Source organism: Tigriopus californicus, chromosome 1 (assembly GCF_007210705.1).
Source record: "Tigriopus californicus strain San Diego chromosome 1, Tcal_SD_v2.1, whole genome shotgun sequence".
NCBI lineage: Eukaryota > Metazoa > Arthropoda > Copepoda > Harpacticoida > Harpacticidae > Tigriopus > Tigriopus californicus.
In genome coordinates, this window is record NC_081440.1 from 11,812,346 (window position 1) to 11,829,865 (window position 17,520).

At 39.9% G+C, this 17,520-nt stretch overlaps 3 protein-coding genes across 4 annotated transcripts; all 3 read right to left on the reverse strand.

The window, feature by feature from the left end:
- Positions 1 to 4,865: 4,865 nt before the first annotated feature.
- Positions 4,866 to 6,413, reverse strand: LOC131887243 (uncharacterized). The gene has a single exon (XM_059235802.1). The coding sequence runs from the start codon at positions 6,376 to 6,378 to the stop codon at positions 5,050 to 5,052; it is 1,329 nt and encodes a 442-aa protein (XP_059091785.1). The 5' UTR covers positions 6,379 to 6,413; the 3' UTR covers positions 4,866 to 5,049.
- Positions 6,414 to 11,593: 5,180 nt separating this feature from the next.
- On the reverse strand, positions 11,594 to 12,992 carry LOC131887353 (galactosylgalactosylxylosylprotein 3-beta-glucuronosyltransferase I-like). Of its 2 annotated transcripts, none has more exons than XM_059235942.1 (2): positions 12,781 to 12,992; positions 11,594 to 12,652 (listed from the first exon to the last, which is right to left on the reverse strand). In XM_059235942.1, exons 1-2 carry the CDS (start codon positions 12,817 to 12,819, stop codon positions 11,612 to 11,614), a joined length of 1,080 nt encoding a protein of 359 aa, XP_059091925.1. In that variant the 5' UTR covers positions 12,820 to 12,992; the 3' UTR covers positions 11,594 to 11,611. The 2 variants fall into 2 exon arrangements, with proteins under 2 accessions (XP_059091925.1, XP_059091933.1); XM_059235950.1 differs by having other exon boundaries at positions 11,594 to 12,718; positions 12,781 to 12,982.
- Positions 12,993 to 13,515: 523 nt separating this feature from the next.
- On the reverse strand, positions 13,516 to 15,623 carry LOC131887344 (uncharacterized). The gene is made up of 2 exons (XM_059235934.1): positions 15,353 to 15,623; positions 13,516 to 15,147 (listed from the first exon to the last, which is right to left on the reverse strand). Exon 2 carries the CDS (start codon positions 15,114 to 15,116, stop codon positions 13,710 to 13,712), a length of 1,407 nt encoding a protein of 468 aa, XP_059091917.1. The 5' UTR covers positions 15,117 to 15,147; positions 15,353 to 15,623; the 3' UTR covers positions 13,516 to 13,709.
- Positions 15,624 to 17,520: the final 1,897 nt, after the last annotated feature.

The window sequence follows — 17,520 nt, forward strand, 5'->3', positions numbered from 1 at the left end:
CAAAATGTGTCAGCAAGTACGGCGTTCGGTTTTTGCTCTCCTTATGCGGAGTTTTAAGCGTGAAAAAGCAGAGAAAAAGCCTTCATTTTCGTTCAATTCACGGTGGTACCCACAATGCCGATTAAGTTTTTGTGCAAATGTTAAGACATCTAATGACGATTTTCATGGTTATTGAAACAAAAGGAAAAACTATTGTAAAAAGCCATCTTGGAATTTAGCTCAGATTAGAATATTGATCCACTTAAAACCTGCGAAGAGACAATATTTGTAAAACCTTGAAAAATAGATGTTGGGAGTATTTTTAGTTGCGTTTCCGCCGACTACAATTTTATCTAAATCAATTAAGCAAAAGATAAGAAGTCACGCTTTCAAAGATTGCGTTTGCAACAAATTTAACTACAAATTGCTCCGGTTATACCTTACAGCAATCGCCAAAATATGTAATATTCTTTTTCTATGCCTAAAATATAAATGAAAATGTTTCACTTTTCTAAAGCTGGTAGAAAACCCCCAAAATAGTTTGCAATATAACTTAAAACTGACTTAATGTCAATATTTCACAAATCGCAACTTTATTCAAGCTTAATTTTGAATTTTGACACAATTATATTAACGTTGAATAAAACATCGCTAGAACGTAGAAATTGATTATTTCAAAAAGTGACAAATTTGAAAACTAAACTGTCACATGTATCTTTCAAACACTTCAGGAACATTGATAGGATAGTAAGGCTTTTTGAGTTTGAATAAAATGAAAGACAATTTTGCATCTTTTGTAAGTTTTAAGCGACTTTTTTGTTACTTTTAGCTTTTAAAGAAGTCCTAAAGAAAAATATATAATACTACTTCTTGTCGTGTCATTGAAAAAGACAATCATATGCCTTGGGAATAACTGGAAAAATAATTAGGCCATTTTTCGATCTTTTAAGGTTCAAAACGCAACTTTCAACTTGTAATAACTAAGCATCTGCTAGGAAAAAGTTTACGAAATTTTAGGCCAATACATAACTAAGCGTACGTTTAATACTGATTGACTACGTTTTTGACAATGATGCATTTCAATGGGCTTTAAGTGATTTAACACTCTTATCTGAGCTACTTTTAACAATGTGTATTTCACTAAAGTTGTTCCTTTTGTCTCTTTGACAAAGAAAAAAAACATATCTAGGTGTCTTGCATTTGAGCAAACACTCAACCAGAAAATATAACCACCGTGCCAACTAAAGGCGAAATCATGTGATTGATCTGGTTGCCTTTGTTCGATGATGACGTAGTCCTTGGAGCAGTAAATAATAAAACACATATTAAACAAGTTGGCATTTACCAGAAGAGAACAACTGGTGCATTCAATACGTGTAGATCGAGTCAGAAGATAATCGTTTGATCGAGCTGAAAGTCAAAATACGTTAACACCTCAACTGTGCATTTTTTCTCTTTGATAGACGGACTGAGCAAATTGTCTTGAAGTTACCATTAAAACTTCAATTTTTTCTAAGCCTCATGATAACAAAGAAACGGCCGTTGCATGAATTGTTGTTATCTACTTATAGCAATAAGCATAGAGATGTAATGAGAAACTGGTTCTGACTTGATTTTCAATTGGGGTCGCTGCCATGTGCGTGTTGTAAAATAACAAGAGCAAGGAGTTTGTTCATATGATTAATCGTCTTGAGTAAGCATATGAGACGTGGACGTTGATGATCCAAAAGCGAGGCTCTGCCTCATGGACCCTAGTCACTCCGCATGCTAGTGTTTGTGACTAGATGTTTAAATTATAATTTTCATGAGGCTGTACCGTACAGACAATCAAGGTTGATAAAGGGCAGGAAATTTTAAAGAAGCCCTTGAAAAGCAAAGAAATTTGAAGATCTAAAACTTGCCCGAAAAGATGTTGATATCAAAACGAACGGGTTTAATGTCTGGTTTATGAATATTAGCAAACAAACCTAATTATCGCATATACGCTGGGATATACCGTAAATGAAAAATTGGTGCATAATTATTTATGCCCTTTCAAAACAATGATTTACACAGGTACAAGTTTTTCTAGTGAAGACAATTGAATAGAAAATATTTCATCAAACATATGCTATATTCTTTTATTCACAAAAGAGCTCCTATAAACGAGGGGTTGAATAGGCAACGTGAACACCGTGAAAATCTTCTCTCCAAGTAACGTGGATTTAAACCCCATTGCAAACTCCCTGCATGATTTAACTCAAATCGAACAAGATTATTGCTTGATTAAACCAAGCTATCTTGAATTGATCTTTTGAATTTTAACTTCAACTGGTTAACGTACTTCAATTGCACAGTTATTTTATTATGTATTTGGGTTGTTAAGCCAAAGGTGTGAACTTTGCAAGGCCACGAGGGTAGCTATCCCATCATTTGTGTACAAATCTAAAAGGCAATGGTTTTTTACCTCTCGGTTTTTGGATGTGGATTAGCGTCAAACGTTTCCTCTTAGATAACTTATAGAGTTGAACTTGGGTCCTCTCGCTTGATACGGAACCAATATACACGTCCCCTGTCAGCTTACTTTCAGAAGGTTGAGGAAAAACAGAAAAGCCCCTGATGTATGCAGAAAATGTTGAAAGAAAAATGGCTTAGCTTGTTGAATACATTTGCAATGCACAATTGGGAAACAGAATGTTCATGTCAAAAACTTGCCCTTTCCAACTGCTCGTCAACTTGTCAAATCAATGCAAAAACGTTTCCTTCCAATAGTTTGCGAGTTTGCTCGGGGTATGGATTGCAATATGTGCTCAATTAGAAATGCCTTTTTTCGATTAATATTCCTTCAACAAACTTTTGGCATTTTTCGCACGGTACTTCAGGCAATAATCAGTCAAGTCAGTTTTAGCTGAGAGCAGGGACAGTTGATTCTCAGGAAAGGGAAAAGCAATTTGTGACTAGACTCTTTCAAAGCAAGTTATTGTTTGTGTGAACTTGATTGCATCTCATGTATCTAAATCGAAAATAATGGGAAATCAAAATGAGTAAACTTTAAATCTTAGTATACTGCCATTCAGACTAATATTTGGATTCGTTCATATGAATATGTAAGTATTGAAACAATCTATGATATAGCCCGAGAAGGTTCCGATCAGCCAAAATGAACCTGTCTCTTAATCTAAAAGACAAGGCTTTCTAGTTGGTCAAAAAAACTCAACTCAATCAAAGGTTGGACCCTAAAGAATAATTGCCTAGAACCGAGCTGCTTGAATGAAAACCACACACTCTCGGGAGCTTTATTCGCTTTTGGGGAAGACCTTAGAAATGGTTGGTTCAAGTCTTGTAAAATTCAATAACTATCCTCATCTATTTCTCCTGTTCTATTTTTTGAATTAACTTCCGTATTGTCACATTTCTCGAGGAACTGGATGTACTTTCTCGAACAGAATTTTGTTTTCTTGCAGCCTTTATCCTGTTGAAGAGTTGCTAGCACCAAGCCTTCTACAGGGTGGCCAGAAATTACAGCTCGTTTACCTCTACCGCTAAAACCAATTGGTCAAACATTCAAATCAAAACTTCAGTCGGATACATTTGAACCTTGACCATCCGTCAAAATTCTCTGTTATTAACTAAACATGCGTATTTTTCATTATCAAAGAGTCACGAGTCAGGAGAGTGTGCCGCGAAAAAGACCCGCCCCCTTCCCCCATTTGTCGCCTCTGTTCGAGAAAAAAGTAAAACTGTCATAGCAAGGGAGTGTTATACCGGGTGTTGAGGATAAGAATAGAAACACAATTTTTCCCCCTAAAATCCTTGAAACCTGTCATGTCATTGTTCGCTCTTTTCATTCATGTAAAATACAAAAATGCAAAGCTGAAATTCATGAAAGCAAAAAAAAAAAGAATCCATTGTAGCTTTGCTGTGTGCGGGATACACTTCCACAGAAATAAGTTTGAACCTTAAAGTGGCCCACCAGACTATTTATGTTGTAAAAAACTGTCTTGATTGGCAAGCTGACCCTAATCCCCCTCCTAGGAATGCAAGAACACCAGCAGTTAGATGTCCAAGAGTGGTAGCTGGAATAAAAAGATGCATCAAGGCAGTTCCTAACAAAGCACTGCGTCGCATTGAATTGGACCTCCAATCTGGTTCCCAGAGGGATTCAGACTAAACACAGATGCCTACATTGAGGTTTTCAAGTTTACAGTGATGCTGTGGATGAGAAATGTAGCATAAAACCGGCCCTTTGTCTTTCAACAAGACATTTCTCCTGCTCATTCAGCCAAGAAGACAATCTCCTATTTGGATAACGAGGGAATCCGCACTTTTAGTCACTGTTTTTGGACCAGATTGGCTAAAGTCAGTGGTTCAAAAGGATCATATTTCGAAAACTAAGCTTTAAATAAGTAACCGTTAAATAATAACGTAAATTTTACGTAGTCTGATCTATAATATGTTAGAATTTTAGCTCTCAAAATTACCTTTAGAGAAATTTATGATGCTTTGAAGTGACAGTGACAAATTTGTCTAATCTAATCCTCTTTTTACGTTAACCACATGCCTGTTAGCATGAAAGTACCATAGCTGTCGGACCCTTAATCTTTAACTTAATGGCCTTATTTCTGGCCACCCGGTATATGGACCACAAAGACTCCAAAAACCAGATTGCTGACGAGCAAAAGATCATACTAGTACGTCTTTGCAAGACGGCCTTATAAAAACCAAAAGAAGGCGATCATTTGTTATGACACCTAAATGATTTGATCGTTCCGGATCAAGTCTGCTTCGTCACCATTGGCCTGGTCTTTGAGGCTCTGGTCAGGTCAATCATAGATATTCTAGCCAATCCCGTCCCTCTAATGCTTATTCACAAATCATGTATACGCGCACACTAACAAAGCCACTAATCCTGTTATCAACCAAATTATAATTCAAGGTTGTTCATACGAATGTCACGCTTCCGCCTAATTAATCTGTAATTGTTTCAGATCATGTGGTGTGGCCTTTGACTCTTTAGTTTTCGTACGTTATGGGTGTGAAATTGAAATGTATTCATTAGTTTGCTTCAAAGTTATCATCAAATGTTTCACTCTAGTTGTGACTTTGATGATTCTTGGCGTTGGCCATCTCGAAATTCTTTTTTTCCAAAGTCCACACATAATCATTGCCTTGGTCTGATTGGCCAATGACACGATATCCAAGCCCGCCCATTATATTCAATACTTTGATGGGGTCCATCTTGATTTGAGTCTTTTCGTGCGTAACCTGATTAACTCGGCCGTAATGGCGGTGAAGGGCTGTCTCCACCTCATAGGGCAACTCCCCCAAAATAGTAGTGTGACCATTTCCTTCAACTGTTGGATTGACCTCATCCGACACCATAAGAAGATATCCGGCAAAAAAGTCGTAGGGGATCCCAGGATGGATGTGTCGGGCTGGGTCCATCAGATCCAGCAGCTTCGAGTGGATCACATCCGCTTGATAACCTTCATCCACTCGTCCAGTGCGTCCAAAGGAGCCGCTGTCTTGGGGAATCATTCCTGGACGCAAATAACCATTGGAGTCATCAACATCGTTCCGTCGGTTGGCACCTGGTCTCATGTAGCGCGATTTCTGTTCTTCATCGTAATTGGGAATCGAGCTTGGACTGCTCATGGCGTCTCGTTTCTGCAGGGAGATCTCCTTCTTAGCGAAGAGGAAGTCGTCAAAATGTGCTAGACATTCGATGGTCAGATAGCTGTTTTTAAAGAGGTGCTCAGGAAGTCGTTCGATTCGACCCATGAGATTAACCTCTTTTTGATCTGGGACGACTCCTTCTTGCACCGTACCAGTATAAATCTCCGTCAAGTTCCTGCCATCGACCATCAGCGACAATTTGGGTGGAGGATTGGCTCCCTGAGACACGCAAGAGACTACGACTTCCTTGTCCGGTATGGCTTGGTTTTGAAGGCCCGGATCAGCCTTCAGAATAAGTTGGTGTTGTCCGTTGTCCACAGCTTTGACAATTGAATTGCCCAATTTCTTATCGTGACGTAACTTGCCATATCCGTTGTCACGGATGACTTCCACTTCACAACCCAGGGTCATGTTCTCATCGCGGAAATCGGTCAAGGTGATGGTCAATTCAGAATCCGTCACGGAGTGCTCGTCAACGGACACAAACGGAAAGTTTGAGCCCTCCTTCACGCCCGTGCTCACGGCATAGCCAAAAATTTTGGTCCGGAATCCGGAGTAGCCCAAGAACCAGGTGATTTCACGGACCGATTCCGTTCTATACTTAACAAAGTTGCAGGTCAATCGAGCGGGCTTACCCACAATGAGTACGTCTGTATCCACAGTCACCGGTTCGTGGGCAAACCGTAACCCGAAAGTACTCGGGGAAAGACATAAGAGAAACGAGAAAAGTATCAGTGCTTTCATGATGAGCTGATTTGAAACTGAACAAAGTGGGCCAGGGTAAAATTGGCTGGGGATTATTAAAAAAAAAACGACCCTCGTATCTGTTCGACATCCGTCCCATCTTGTGGCTTTCTTGCCCAGAACCCGAAAATCCCACTTCCAGCTTTTTCCCCTCATTTCCCCTCCTTATCTTTTGGCGGGTGGTGCGCTCGACTTGAAATCAGGCAAGACAAATCACTTGTGGAAATGCTTGACACAGCCTGTCCCAAATAGCCAAGATGAGATGGCGTGAGTGTCAAAAAGAAAGCACCTATCAGAGAAGGCTCGGAAAAAAGAACTTTAAGAACCGAGTTCAGCTACCCATTTTGAGACAGTCATGGCAAAATTCGACTTTGAAGGGATTTCTGCCACCATTTTCTGCCACCATTTTCTGCCACGTGGTCTTAAATGGCTTTTAATAATATCCCATCCAAGGTATATGCTCGTTGGCATAAATCCACTTTAAAGGAATTGCTGCCATTTTCTGCCACGGGGTCAAAAATGTCTCTTAATGATTTCTCATCCCTGTTTTGAGGACTCTGCTCTCGTTTTCATTTTTTCCTGCAGAAGTAGCTTGTTTGGAAAAAGAATAACTTTTTAGGCAAGATAAACTGTCGAGCATCGGTACTCCTGCAGTTCTAAGAAGTGAAAGCTATGGCATTATCTGATTTCAACGTTGAAACGCACATCTTGAGCGTTGTCAGACTTTGAAATCGCTTGGAAACATCTCCGTACAGAATTCCCCAAGTTATCATTCCTTCACCTTGTGGAACACCTTGCACCTCTAAGAAAAAAATGAAGTCAGGGCTATTCAGTCAATGCACTCCGATCAAAACCAAGGTTACGAGTGACAGTCAACAAATCAACGTTTACTACGATTCGACTCCGTAAAAATTTGCACGCAATTTGTGACTTGAAACAAAAATTTAGAGCAAAGTGGGACAGTTTCGACAGCACAAATTATATAAACGTTGGGTTTATTGCGCATTTCATCACGAGAGCTTTTTCAACAAGATAAGTTGACAAGTGTCTTAAATTGGGTTATGAAAACATGTCTCATTTTTTCGCAAGTACCAATCAACCAAAGAATTGCGGCTTTTGTCTCTGTCAGTGTTTCATTTTGACACTAGCAGCCTTAAAGATATCCGAACCGCTCTTAAGAGTGATAACATAGACGAAGATGAATGTGCCAATAATTATACACGGTTCTGTCGAGATCATGGCGTATATTCTCTGAATACGTGACAAATCATAGTCTAACAGTTTCAAATAAGGTTGCTTCATCGGTCTTACTACTCCGATACATTTGACAACACCTGAAGTTTGAAAAAGCCACTGTGTTTTCCTCAAGCAAAGGGTAAAGCAAAATCAGCCAGTATTTATTGATTTACGAAAAAGGACATGAAAAAGATTGAGGAGTGAGCTCTTTAATTGGACTGATAGCGTTTCGAAATCATTTGATCACCATCTTGACAAAAGTGTCACCAAAGGTCATGAACTTTTTCAACGCACAAGATGAACTTTCATGTTGTATGCCTAACCATAAAACTATGAAGAGACAATATATTAACGACAACTGATTCAAAATCAAGTGAACAAGAATAATTCAGAAATGACGACTTGTTATAAATTATTTTCAGAACTACTGTGGGGTCAAAATAACCATAAATAGTGATGATTGCGGCAAAAAAAATGTGAAACAATCAATAAGCACTTACATGCACATTTCCTTCAAAAACTATCAAGTCTTCAGGCACTTTAAACTTATTAAATCGACGGAACTGGTGATCGAATTAAGCTGAGTTTTGTCGCTCGCGATAGAAGGATGTAGGATCCAGAGACGGTCAGTTTAGGTGATTTAACAAAGTTATTCAAACTTGAAATGAAGAGATTTGGCTGACAGGCAAGTAGTTGATATTTTTTACATCAAATCAAAGGGGGAGATAAGTCGCTCCCCAGTAACTATAAGCCGATTTCTTTCACTTTGAAAAATGCGAAGGTGTTTGAGAAGATCATGAAGTTCAAACTTGTTGAATTTCTTGATATCCATGAAGTTCTTCCTCTTAGCCAGCATGGGTTCCGAGCACATTTTAGCACGGTAACCCAACTGATTGAACATTTACGTAGAGCAGGTTATTGAGGGACTAGAGAGCCATGAATCAGTTGATGTAGTTCATCTCGACTTTGCCAAGGCCTTTGACAAGGTACTAGATCATGGTCTTTTAGTTAACAGGCTCCATGAGATTGGGATCCAAGGCAGGGTTCTCAATTGGTTAAAAAGTTTCATTTCTGGTTGGAAACAATTAGTTAAGGTTGAGGGATCCCTTAGTGGCATACATGATGTCAAGTCGGGTGTTCCTCAGGGTTCCATTTTGAGTCCTCTCTTTTTCATCATCTTCATTGCTCCGCTTCAGAAGCTTGGTAGTAGTAATGTCAGTATCAGTAAGGTAGGTCAGGATTCCGGTTGTCTGGCAAAGGTCCTAGACCAAATTTATTCCTGGCCTTGAATGGAATGAAATTCCGCTCAATGACCTTTGGGTCGACGCCATTAGACACTCCACTATTAGATGATGACGGTAAGGACATTGAGCAGGTCTCATCCATGAAGGATTTAGGTGTAGTCCTCCAAGATAATGAAAAGTTCGATGAGCATATCCAGTTGAAAGTTGGTAAGGCTTTTCAAACATGTGGTTGGATATATCGCACGTTTAAGTCCAGAGATAGTGTCACGATGCTAACTCTGTATAAGTCGATTGTTCAGCCGCATCTTGAATATGCCTCTCCCATTTGGGCTCCAATTAGTTCAGCAGGTTTGCAAAAGCTCGAGCAGGTCCAAAGATGTTTTACTAGGAACATTGAAGATATGAGAGAGCTCTCGTATTGGGAGAGGTTAGAAAGGTTGGGATTGTACAGTACTCAGAGAAGGTACGAAAGATATCTGATATTGTACGTTTTCAAAAGCATTCATGAGCTTTGTCCCAACCCAGGATTTAGGGTCAATTGTAGTGATCGTAGAGGCTTAACGTGCGTTTTGAGAGCACCTTCAAGCCCTCGAGAATCCATGCTAGTTAAAACAATGTAGTCCAACTCTCTTCTTTCTCGGGCTCCTTCATTGTTCAATTTACTGCCCTCAAATATTCGTAGGGCTTATGTAGGGGTTGATCCAGTAGCAAGATTTAAGTCAGACTTGGACAAGTTTTTGACTAAAATTCCTGATCAACCTTATATTCAAGGATTAGCCAGATCAGCCAACTCCAATTCGTTGGTCGATCAAATAATATATAAAAATAAAAGTCAAGTAAAATGAATAATCTTCTCGTCTTGAACTGCTGCGATTCCAATCCCGGTAGTTGTAAGGAAGTCCGAAAAAAAAGAAGAAAAAAAAGAGTAAATCCATGACCAAGATTAAATGAAGAAAGATCATAATCAAGCAAAACTCCAATGTTTTTTTTTAAGATGCATATTTTTTTGTTTTTGCGAGCGGAAATGTAATTCTAATTTATAATTGAAGTTTTTCTGTTACTTCCCTTCCCACCTATGTAATAAATTGCAATTACAATTGTTCTGCTTCTCAATTGAATTAATTATAGTTTTAATAGTTCTGTTTCTCTATGAAATTAATTACAATTACAAATACTCTGCTTCTCAATGGAATTAATTACAGTTTCAATAATTTTGTTTCTCAATGGAATTAATTATAATTGCAATTACTCTGTTTCTAAATGGAATTAACTACAATTCCAATTACCTCGTTGCTCAACGGAATTAATTACAATTACAAGTACTCTGTTTTTCAATGGAATTATTTACAATTATACGAAAACGAAATTGTAATGGCAATTACAACACAGGCATGGAAATTCATAATAGTTTGAAAGTTCCAAAGCTCGAACAACTTCTAAAACAGGATGAGGATTTGAAAAGTCAAAATAAATCCATTTATCAGAAACATTTACTTTGTAGTTTATCAGACGGCTTTATCGGGGTTTTATTGTTATAAGTATAACAAATGTAATATCGTATGTTAGCGAACAGCATCTCCTTCTATGAATCTTATCTATGGATCCAAGCACCAGGCAGCCGCGAGGGAGCCAAAAAAATCTTAGGAATCTCGTGAGTGTCGTTTCTCTGACTAGCCCTCTAGGTGGCATCTTAACAGCGATTTTGCTTCTTTTGAAAATGTAAATTTTGAAAGTAAATCGATGTATTTACTGGTCTCAATTTTTCACTGTTATTTGAAACTTTCTTCGAAATGGTTGCAAAAATGATAATCCTTGATAACTCTCACCACTGAACTATTTTAGGCATTTCCAATTATTTCGTCTCGTATACATTCTCACCGAGCACGAGTGTAGGAGTAAATATTATTTAGGTATTGCTCGTCTGAAACTTAGATCATTTCCTGGCCTCAACTAATGATTGCTGAAGGTTTGAAACGTTTGAAACCATGACACAAAAAGTCATGATGGAAAAACAGTATTACAAATTCTCATCATGATAGTGCCCATCGTTTTTTTTTTTTCAAATTTTATTCCTCAGTTTTCTCTATGTTCATTATACTAATCATCTTGTTTAACGTGCATAACATAAATATTGAATGAAAGACCCATTGGGAAATGATTCGATCACTTACAAGTTCATCTGATTAGAAATCTACATCAAAATATTTGTCAAACCGTTTTGATTTTGTAGTTTCACGTGTAGACGGCTCAGAGATGAACTGTTTGTCAAATACCAAACATTTCCGAAATTGGTAGGCAAACTTTGTGACAGAATGTTTCTCGTGTACTACTGCCCTGCTTACTAAGTATCTTCACTTATTACTTTCATTGCCACCGATCCATAAAGTTTCTCAGCACGAAATACTTACCTGTTGGACATTTTCATATTTATTATAACTGTTGAAATAAGATCATCTCATCAGCTGGGGTTCAATATGTTTTGCCATTTGTCAACTTGGGAGATGATTAGTAAATGGGCCCATAATCTAGCTTTCCAGAGGCAGGTTTCTGCCAGAGATGACTGTTCACTAATGCAATGCACACTTGCCTCAAAAATAAAAAAGACCATTCGTTGCAGACTCCCATATAACAAATTGGGTTATAGCGTGAACAGGTTCCCCCAATTGGAAACAAGAAAATCACACACTCCAATCAGAAACAAACATGATAAAGGATCAAAAAATAAAACAATGAGAGAAAACCGCGTTCAACAATTATATTTCGAAACCCACATTAGTCATTGGAAGACCTTTTCTTTTGCGTATGTTTTCCCCTGTTGTTTTGATAGCCTCAGCCCGAGTGTGCCAGACTAGAACTTTGGTACACAAATCAGCTTTGGCCTCGAGCTCCTCTCTCCCGGAGATCAAATGGCCGATGAATTCCGATTCCAGATAACCACGCTTTACTTCCAATGAAAATTTGGCTTCAGACTTGGCAAGAATCAGTTGCAAGTTTACTGCGAACCCAGCCATATCAATAGGATACGGCCTTTGAGGCTCCCATAGCGCATTGAAGCCTATGACGCGACCGTCCGGACTAACCTCGGGTTTTTCTAAAAGGACCCCTCCCACAAGAGCGACAGGAAACACTGACACTGCTTTGGTGGAACGCAGGTCTTGGAACAGCTCTAGGCTGTAAGTGTTGTCATCGTCAGCAAAATAAACCACGCCTTCACGAGAAACTGGCACATTATTGCGTATCCAGGTCAATGCCTCATTGCGTTGCCAAACACCTCTTGGGTATCTCCAATTGGGATCCCTCGGCTTCAGTTTCATTTCGGGAGGCGTGAGAGCCTTTAGTTGAGTGTAGACCACCCCACAACGTTTCAGAAGATTCGTTACGAGATCTGTGGGTTCGGCTGCATCTTCAACGACAATCCAATGGAAGTTGGGCACCAGAAGGAACGTGTGACATAGCCGGATGAGTTCAGCTTTTTGAACAGGTCGAGCATAAGTGGGCGTGATGGCATAGATCATTGGCTGAGCCAGGTCATTCAGATCTGTAATGCCCCGACCTTCTGCGGCCAGTTTGGCCTTCAAGAAGCCGATTTGAGATCGCAATCGAACCAATTCACTTTGCACAAGTTGGTGATTATCATATTCGACATCGCTCTTCCGGCGATTTGGATCAATGAAATTGAAGTAGATCAGAAAAACTGCAAAAATCAGCACCAAAAGAAGTCCCGGTTTTCGTTTCTGAAGATAGCGCCACCATCGGGATCGATAAATTTGAGCCAAGAAGCCCATTTCCCAATTCTGTGACAAAAAGGCCGTTTCTTTAATATCGCATTCTTAGCGCATATCTACTTGTCCCTGGATTACCTAAAATTGATCAGGATTAAAATTCAATGGTAAAAAAACTCAAGAAACTAATCAATACTTACTTTCGATTCAATGGCCTGACTTTGAATCTGAACAACCATCCATTGCAGCTTGACAAGAGTTTACCCTCATTTATGAGGTTATCCCTTCCAATGAATCTAATATCCGAAGCTTGATTCGCACGAATCACTTGCACAGTTGGGAACAAGATTTGATGTTCCACGCAAAGAGACGCACTTGACATGTCAACAAAAGAGTTGCCAACGTGGATCAACATATTACTCCAAAGCTAGAGTGACCGCTTTTATGCGCTTGTAAAAAAGAATGTTGCAATACCCCGATGGAATGTGATTGTGGTTAAAAAGTTCCTCATTACCCAAGCTCGCTACCCGGAAAATGCAAACATGGGAGAAATCAGTTTTCATTGTTTTAAGTACCAACCAATTTTTGTAGCTTCATGGCGGGTGATTATTTCTTTTGCTGTTTATTTGCTCCTCATGAACAAAAATTGCGATGGAACGGACAGGAAGGACTCCTTGAATTGGAAAACGACTGTCAGGAAAATGAATCTGACTTCATTTCCCTTGACTTGGCGTTCCTGGACTTGTTATGGTTTTCGCCTGTCTCTCCAAAAGAGCTGTATTTGAGCGTCTGGCGTCGACCAGCCATAAGTAACAAAAATATGCGGAACCAGAAGATCTCTATTGAGCAACCTTTATAAAGTTGGAAAAAGTCACTCATATCTAATCATTTTTGAACGACCTCTACCCGAGAACGAAAATTTTGGGAGCACCATGTTACTCATTGCATTATTTATTTGATATTATCACTTAGGATAAATATGCGATTGACATAAATATTATCTTCTTTTAAGGGATGAGAACCAAAGCAAATATTTTCATCCAGATGATTTCATGAGATCATCACGTGATTGAGTATTGGAATAAAGGTCCCATCAAGGGCTGGGCGGAGATCTCCCCATCATGCCCCCCTAAAAGGGTGGTAAAACATTCTCCAGAATATCCGGATCTCCTAAATCTGGGATCCATTCGATGGCGGCTTTGAAGTCTGCATAACTACAACAATACAAATAGCCTTTGGCGATGTTTTTTTGATATAGAAAGAACCACTTTTCGGAGGCACATATGTCGGGGCATATTTGAATCTCTTGGTCAGGATCTCCTTCAAAGAAAGGATTATTCAATCCAATGAACACGATGGCTTGATTCAGTTGGGGATGGTAGACGAGTTTCCACAAGAACTCCGGCACCGGAATCAAATCAAATTGCTCTTGATCGACGTCCTTTTTAGCTAAGTGTAGACGTGTCTTGGAACCAGAATCGGTGAGCAACTTTAATGGGTCCAAGGTTCCGGTGAACACATCCAGATTAGCTTGGGTCAAGCTAGCATAATTCCTCACAGCCGCTTCGACCGCTTTCCAGTTTCCATTGTTGAACGATTGCCACTGCGGAGCTACATTGAGAAAGTAATAGGTGGCGTGTTGCCATTCTTTGAATATGAAATCAGCATCGGGTGCTAGGTGGCCTTTGGCCAAATAGGATCGTCTGTATTTGAAAACCCTCGAGCCTTGAGTGGCGCCCAAGATGGACTTGAACGTTTCCCGTTGAGTCCTTAACTTGTAGGCCTGGTCGGCTGAGCTTTGGTCATAGAACCCGCCCTCCTTAAAGTAAGTGGGTCGAGAGCTCTGAACTTCTTTGGCATCCAGTGCACCACCAAATAAGGTATGTCGAGCATAATACGTGGCCTCTAATTCCGAGTTATGGCAAATTCTAATCTGAGGCTTCAAGGCCCCTGAAGGTGCTTTCCACCCGATGATGACCCCATGACCTTGGCCCTCGGGACCACAGGGTGAATTTTCATCCGGCTGGACCATCTCTCGTATCGACCTGGAACACGAAAGCTCAGAGAAGGGCACAATTTGACCGGAGGCATCGAAGAGGTCATTTTCCCCCAGACACATGACCGGCAAGTGTCGCTCTCCATTCACGTTCAATTTGGCCCCCGGGCAAGCGGCCATCACGGGTTCGCCTATAGGAAATCGCAAGATGCGTTGACCGTTTTCAGAGCCCGCATTAGGGAGAAGGAATTCCTCGGTAGCAGGGTGGAAGAACAACGGCAAATAACGCACTTGTTGGGCGTGAATGTCCACGGCGCATTGGAAAGATTTGGGCGGAAGAGGCGGAGGATCGGTGCTTATAATGCTTTGAATGACGGTTTCATTGACTGGAGCGTTGGGTCGATCCTGGTGAGAAGACCGGATCTTGTCGAGACCATGTTTAATTTGGTTCTTGCAGCCTTGCCCGTTGTGGAGACAATGAAAGAAAAGCACGATCTCCAAAACCAGAAACCGCGGTAGGAGCATCTGCATGACTAACATGTTCTTGGATGAGCTTCTCGGAACGAATTGACTGCAACGAAAGAGATGGCTTTTTCAACCGAGAGCATCGCTCGAGACGTGACATGATAAGAACTGTTTGAAAGCGAGGTTCTTCTTGTCAGAGGAACACAAAAACGCGTTATCACCTATGGACGATGACAATACGTAACGAGACCATTCAAAAGCAATCTTATGATATGTTCGGACATGACCGAGCACTCACTGGTATAACTTACCCTGGGCGATCATGTCAATCGCTCCATGGAGATTGAGCGATGTCCGATGAAGAATGTCGTCCGAAGTGAAAGTGTGCAACTAGAACTTGGGTGACGTTTCGTTTGGACTTGGTCTCCTCTTTTCTCTCTGACAGTCCAAATGGTCCAAGAGGGAAATTGGCTTTCCCCCTGAAAGTCGATCCATGGATCCAGCTAGCATAGTAGCACACAGACTCGGTCCATCCACTTTCCATCCCACAGAGGTGATGCGGAACATTCTCTCAGCCTAACAACCTCTCAAAGTCACGTTGGTATTAATATCAGTATTCAAGATCCACTAGGCAAAGTAAAACTAACAATATCTAGTTTCAAAATTAACCGTGATGGATTTCAATTCGTAGGTTCATAATTGAGACGCCATTGGTCAAGTGTGTGTAGAAATAAGGCAGTTCTTGACGGCCTCCACTGCCAGTCCGACTTTATTCACCTTAAATTAATGAATATGTGACAGTCAGTATTGAATGTATTGTCCACTGTTTCAATCTACAGGGTAGCTGTAAAATAGCATCTGGTTAGTCTTAGTAATATTTTTTCTAACTATATGAAACAATGGAAAAGTTTTTTGTCCGTCTAGTCGAGGAGGTCGCAATGCAACATAAGATTACATAGGTTCACATAGCTTGTGGATAGATTGACGATTGTGAAATGAAGGAAAATCGGTTACAAAATAATAATGCAAGGCCTCAAGCTTTGAATTCAATACCATTCCATACGATTCAAATTGAACATTAACTACACATAGTCAAGGATGTCTCAACGAAGGATGCATTATAGAATTTTGGGCTATACAGTATGGGACCTACGAAAAGCAAGCGATTAGGCATGAACAACTGGAATATGGACGGGGACGCTTGGTTTCGGAATTGGCTTTTCGCGATTGAGTCAACGCATTATGTTCTTCTTCAAATGAGAATGATCCCAGGCTACAACAATTACTCATTTCAATTTTCAGCTTGATCGAGCGACTGGATCAAAAGTTATGCCGTCTCAAAAGGCACTACTAAGCTCTTCAATGAATGAACGAACTAGCCCTCTTGTGGTAATTGATTACCAGAAGAGGGCTAAGTCATTCATTCTGTGCTCTGTTAAGTACTACACTTTGAGAGGGCATAGCTTTTGACCCAGTCGTTTGATTGAGCTGACATTTGAAATACGCAATCGCAGGGATCTGGGGCCAGCCTTATTTGAAGAAGAGTTTAATTCATTGACTCGAATTGGAGTTGCTAATTTTCAACCTTACCATCCCCGTCCATACTCCAGTGGTTCATGGATTAGGGCTATCTAAAGAGCATTAGTCGTTCCTCAATGAATGGAACGAATTACAGTTACAATTACTTTGGTCAGAATTAGTAATTCATTACACAACCATTACTCAAAAGAAGATGTAATGACGTTACTCATTACAATTACTCTTACTAAAATTTGAAGTGACCAATATCTTATGGTTTTTGCCCCACCAAGACTATATTTCATTATAGAAATTGTGGTTTGGGCTTCAAGCAGTCCTAAGGCGTAAAATTTGAAGACTTCGGGTCATCTGTTTTCAAAAATGAGCATTAGCATTTAATTTTGGCATAGTTGTTCAAAATGTACTTCATTATAATGCTTTGAGGAGTCAAGATTGGGACCCTAGATGGGGTAATAATTGTTGAGGGTTGAAACAATGTCGTAAACGTCATGATGGAAAAACAGTATTAGCCTTTGTCAAGTCAATGGAGCTTTCTTGTTTGATGGCTTAAGTCATGGAAATGTGGAGTCTTGGTAAATTTAATACATCATGCTCAGGCCAAAGAAAGAATTTGCTTGCTGCACTGAAGTAGGTCTTCCGAATTTGATTGAGAATATGTGAACAATAAAGTAGCAAATGCAACAAGATTTAAATCTAAGAGCACCCTCACAGAAGTTGACAGCCAGCTCAATTTTCAGCTCTTACTTCCATTGCTTATAATATGCTAGATGGATGGAGGCTCTGTTGAGCCTTAAGTTTCCTCAACTGTCGTGAGATAAACGAAAAATTATAGGCCACTTTGGAAGCTAAAAAAAGGAACGAGTAATTCTTTTAGTTTTTGGGTTGTTAAAATTACACCATCTTAAAATGTAACTGAATTACAGTACCTTTTTCGAAAAAT

Excerpts from the sequence above, each read along its gene's own strand:
- LOC131887344 (XM_059235934.1), bottom strand. The coding sequence starts at position 15,116 with ATGTTAGTCATGCAGATGCTCCTACCGCGGTTTCTGGTTTTGGAGATC.
- LOC131887243 (XM_059235802.1), bottom strand. The coding sequence starts at position 6,378 with ATGAAAGCACTGATACTTTTCTCGTTTCTCTTATGTCTTTCCCCGAGT.
- LOC131887353 (XM_059235942.1), bottom strand. The coding sequence starts at position 12,819 with ATGGTTGTTCAGATTCAAAGTCAGGCCATTGAATCGAAA. Across the intron at positions 12,653-12,780 it reads GTCAGGCCATTGAATCGAAA|AATTGGGAAATGGGCTTCTT; the intron begins GTAAGTATTGAT and ends TTTTTGTCACAG.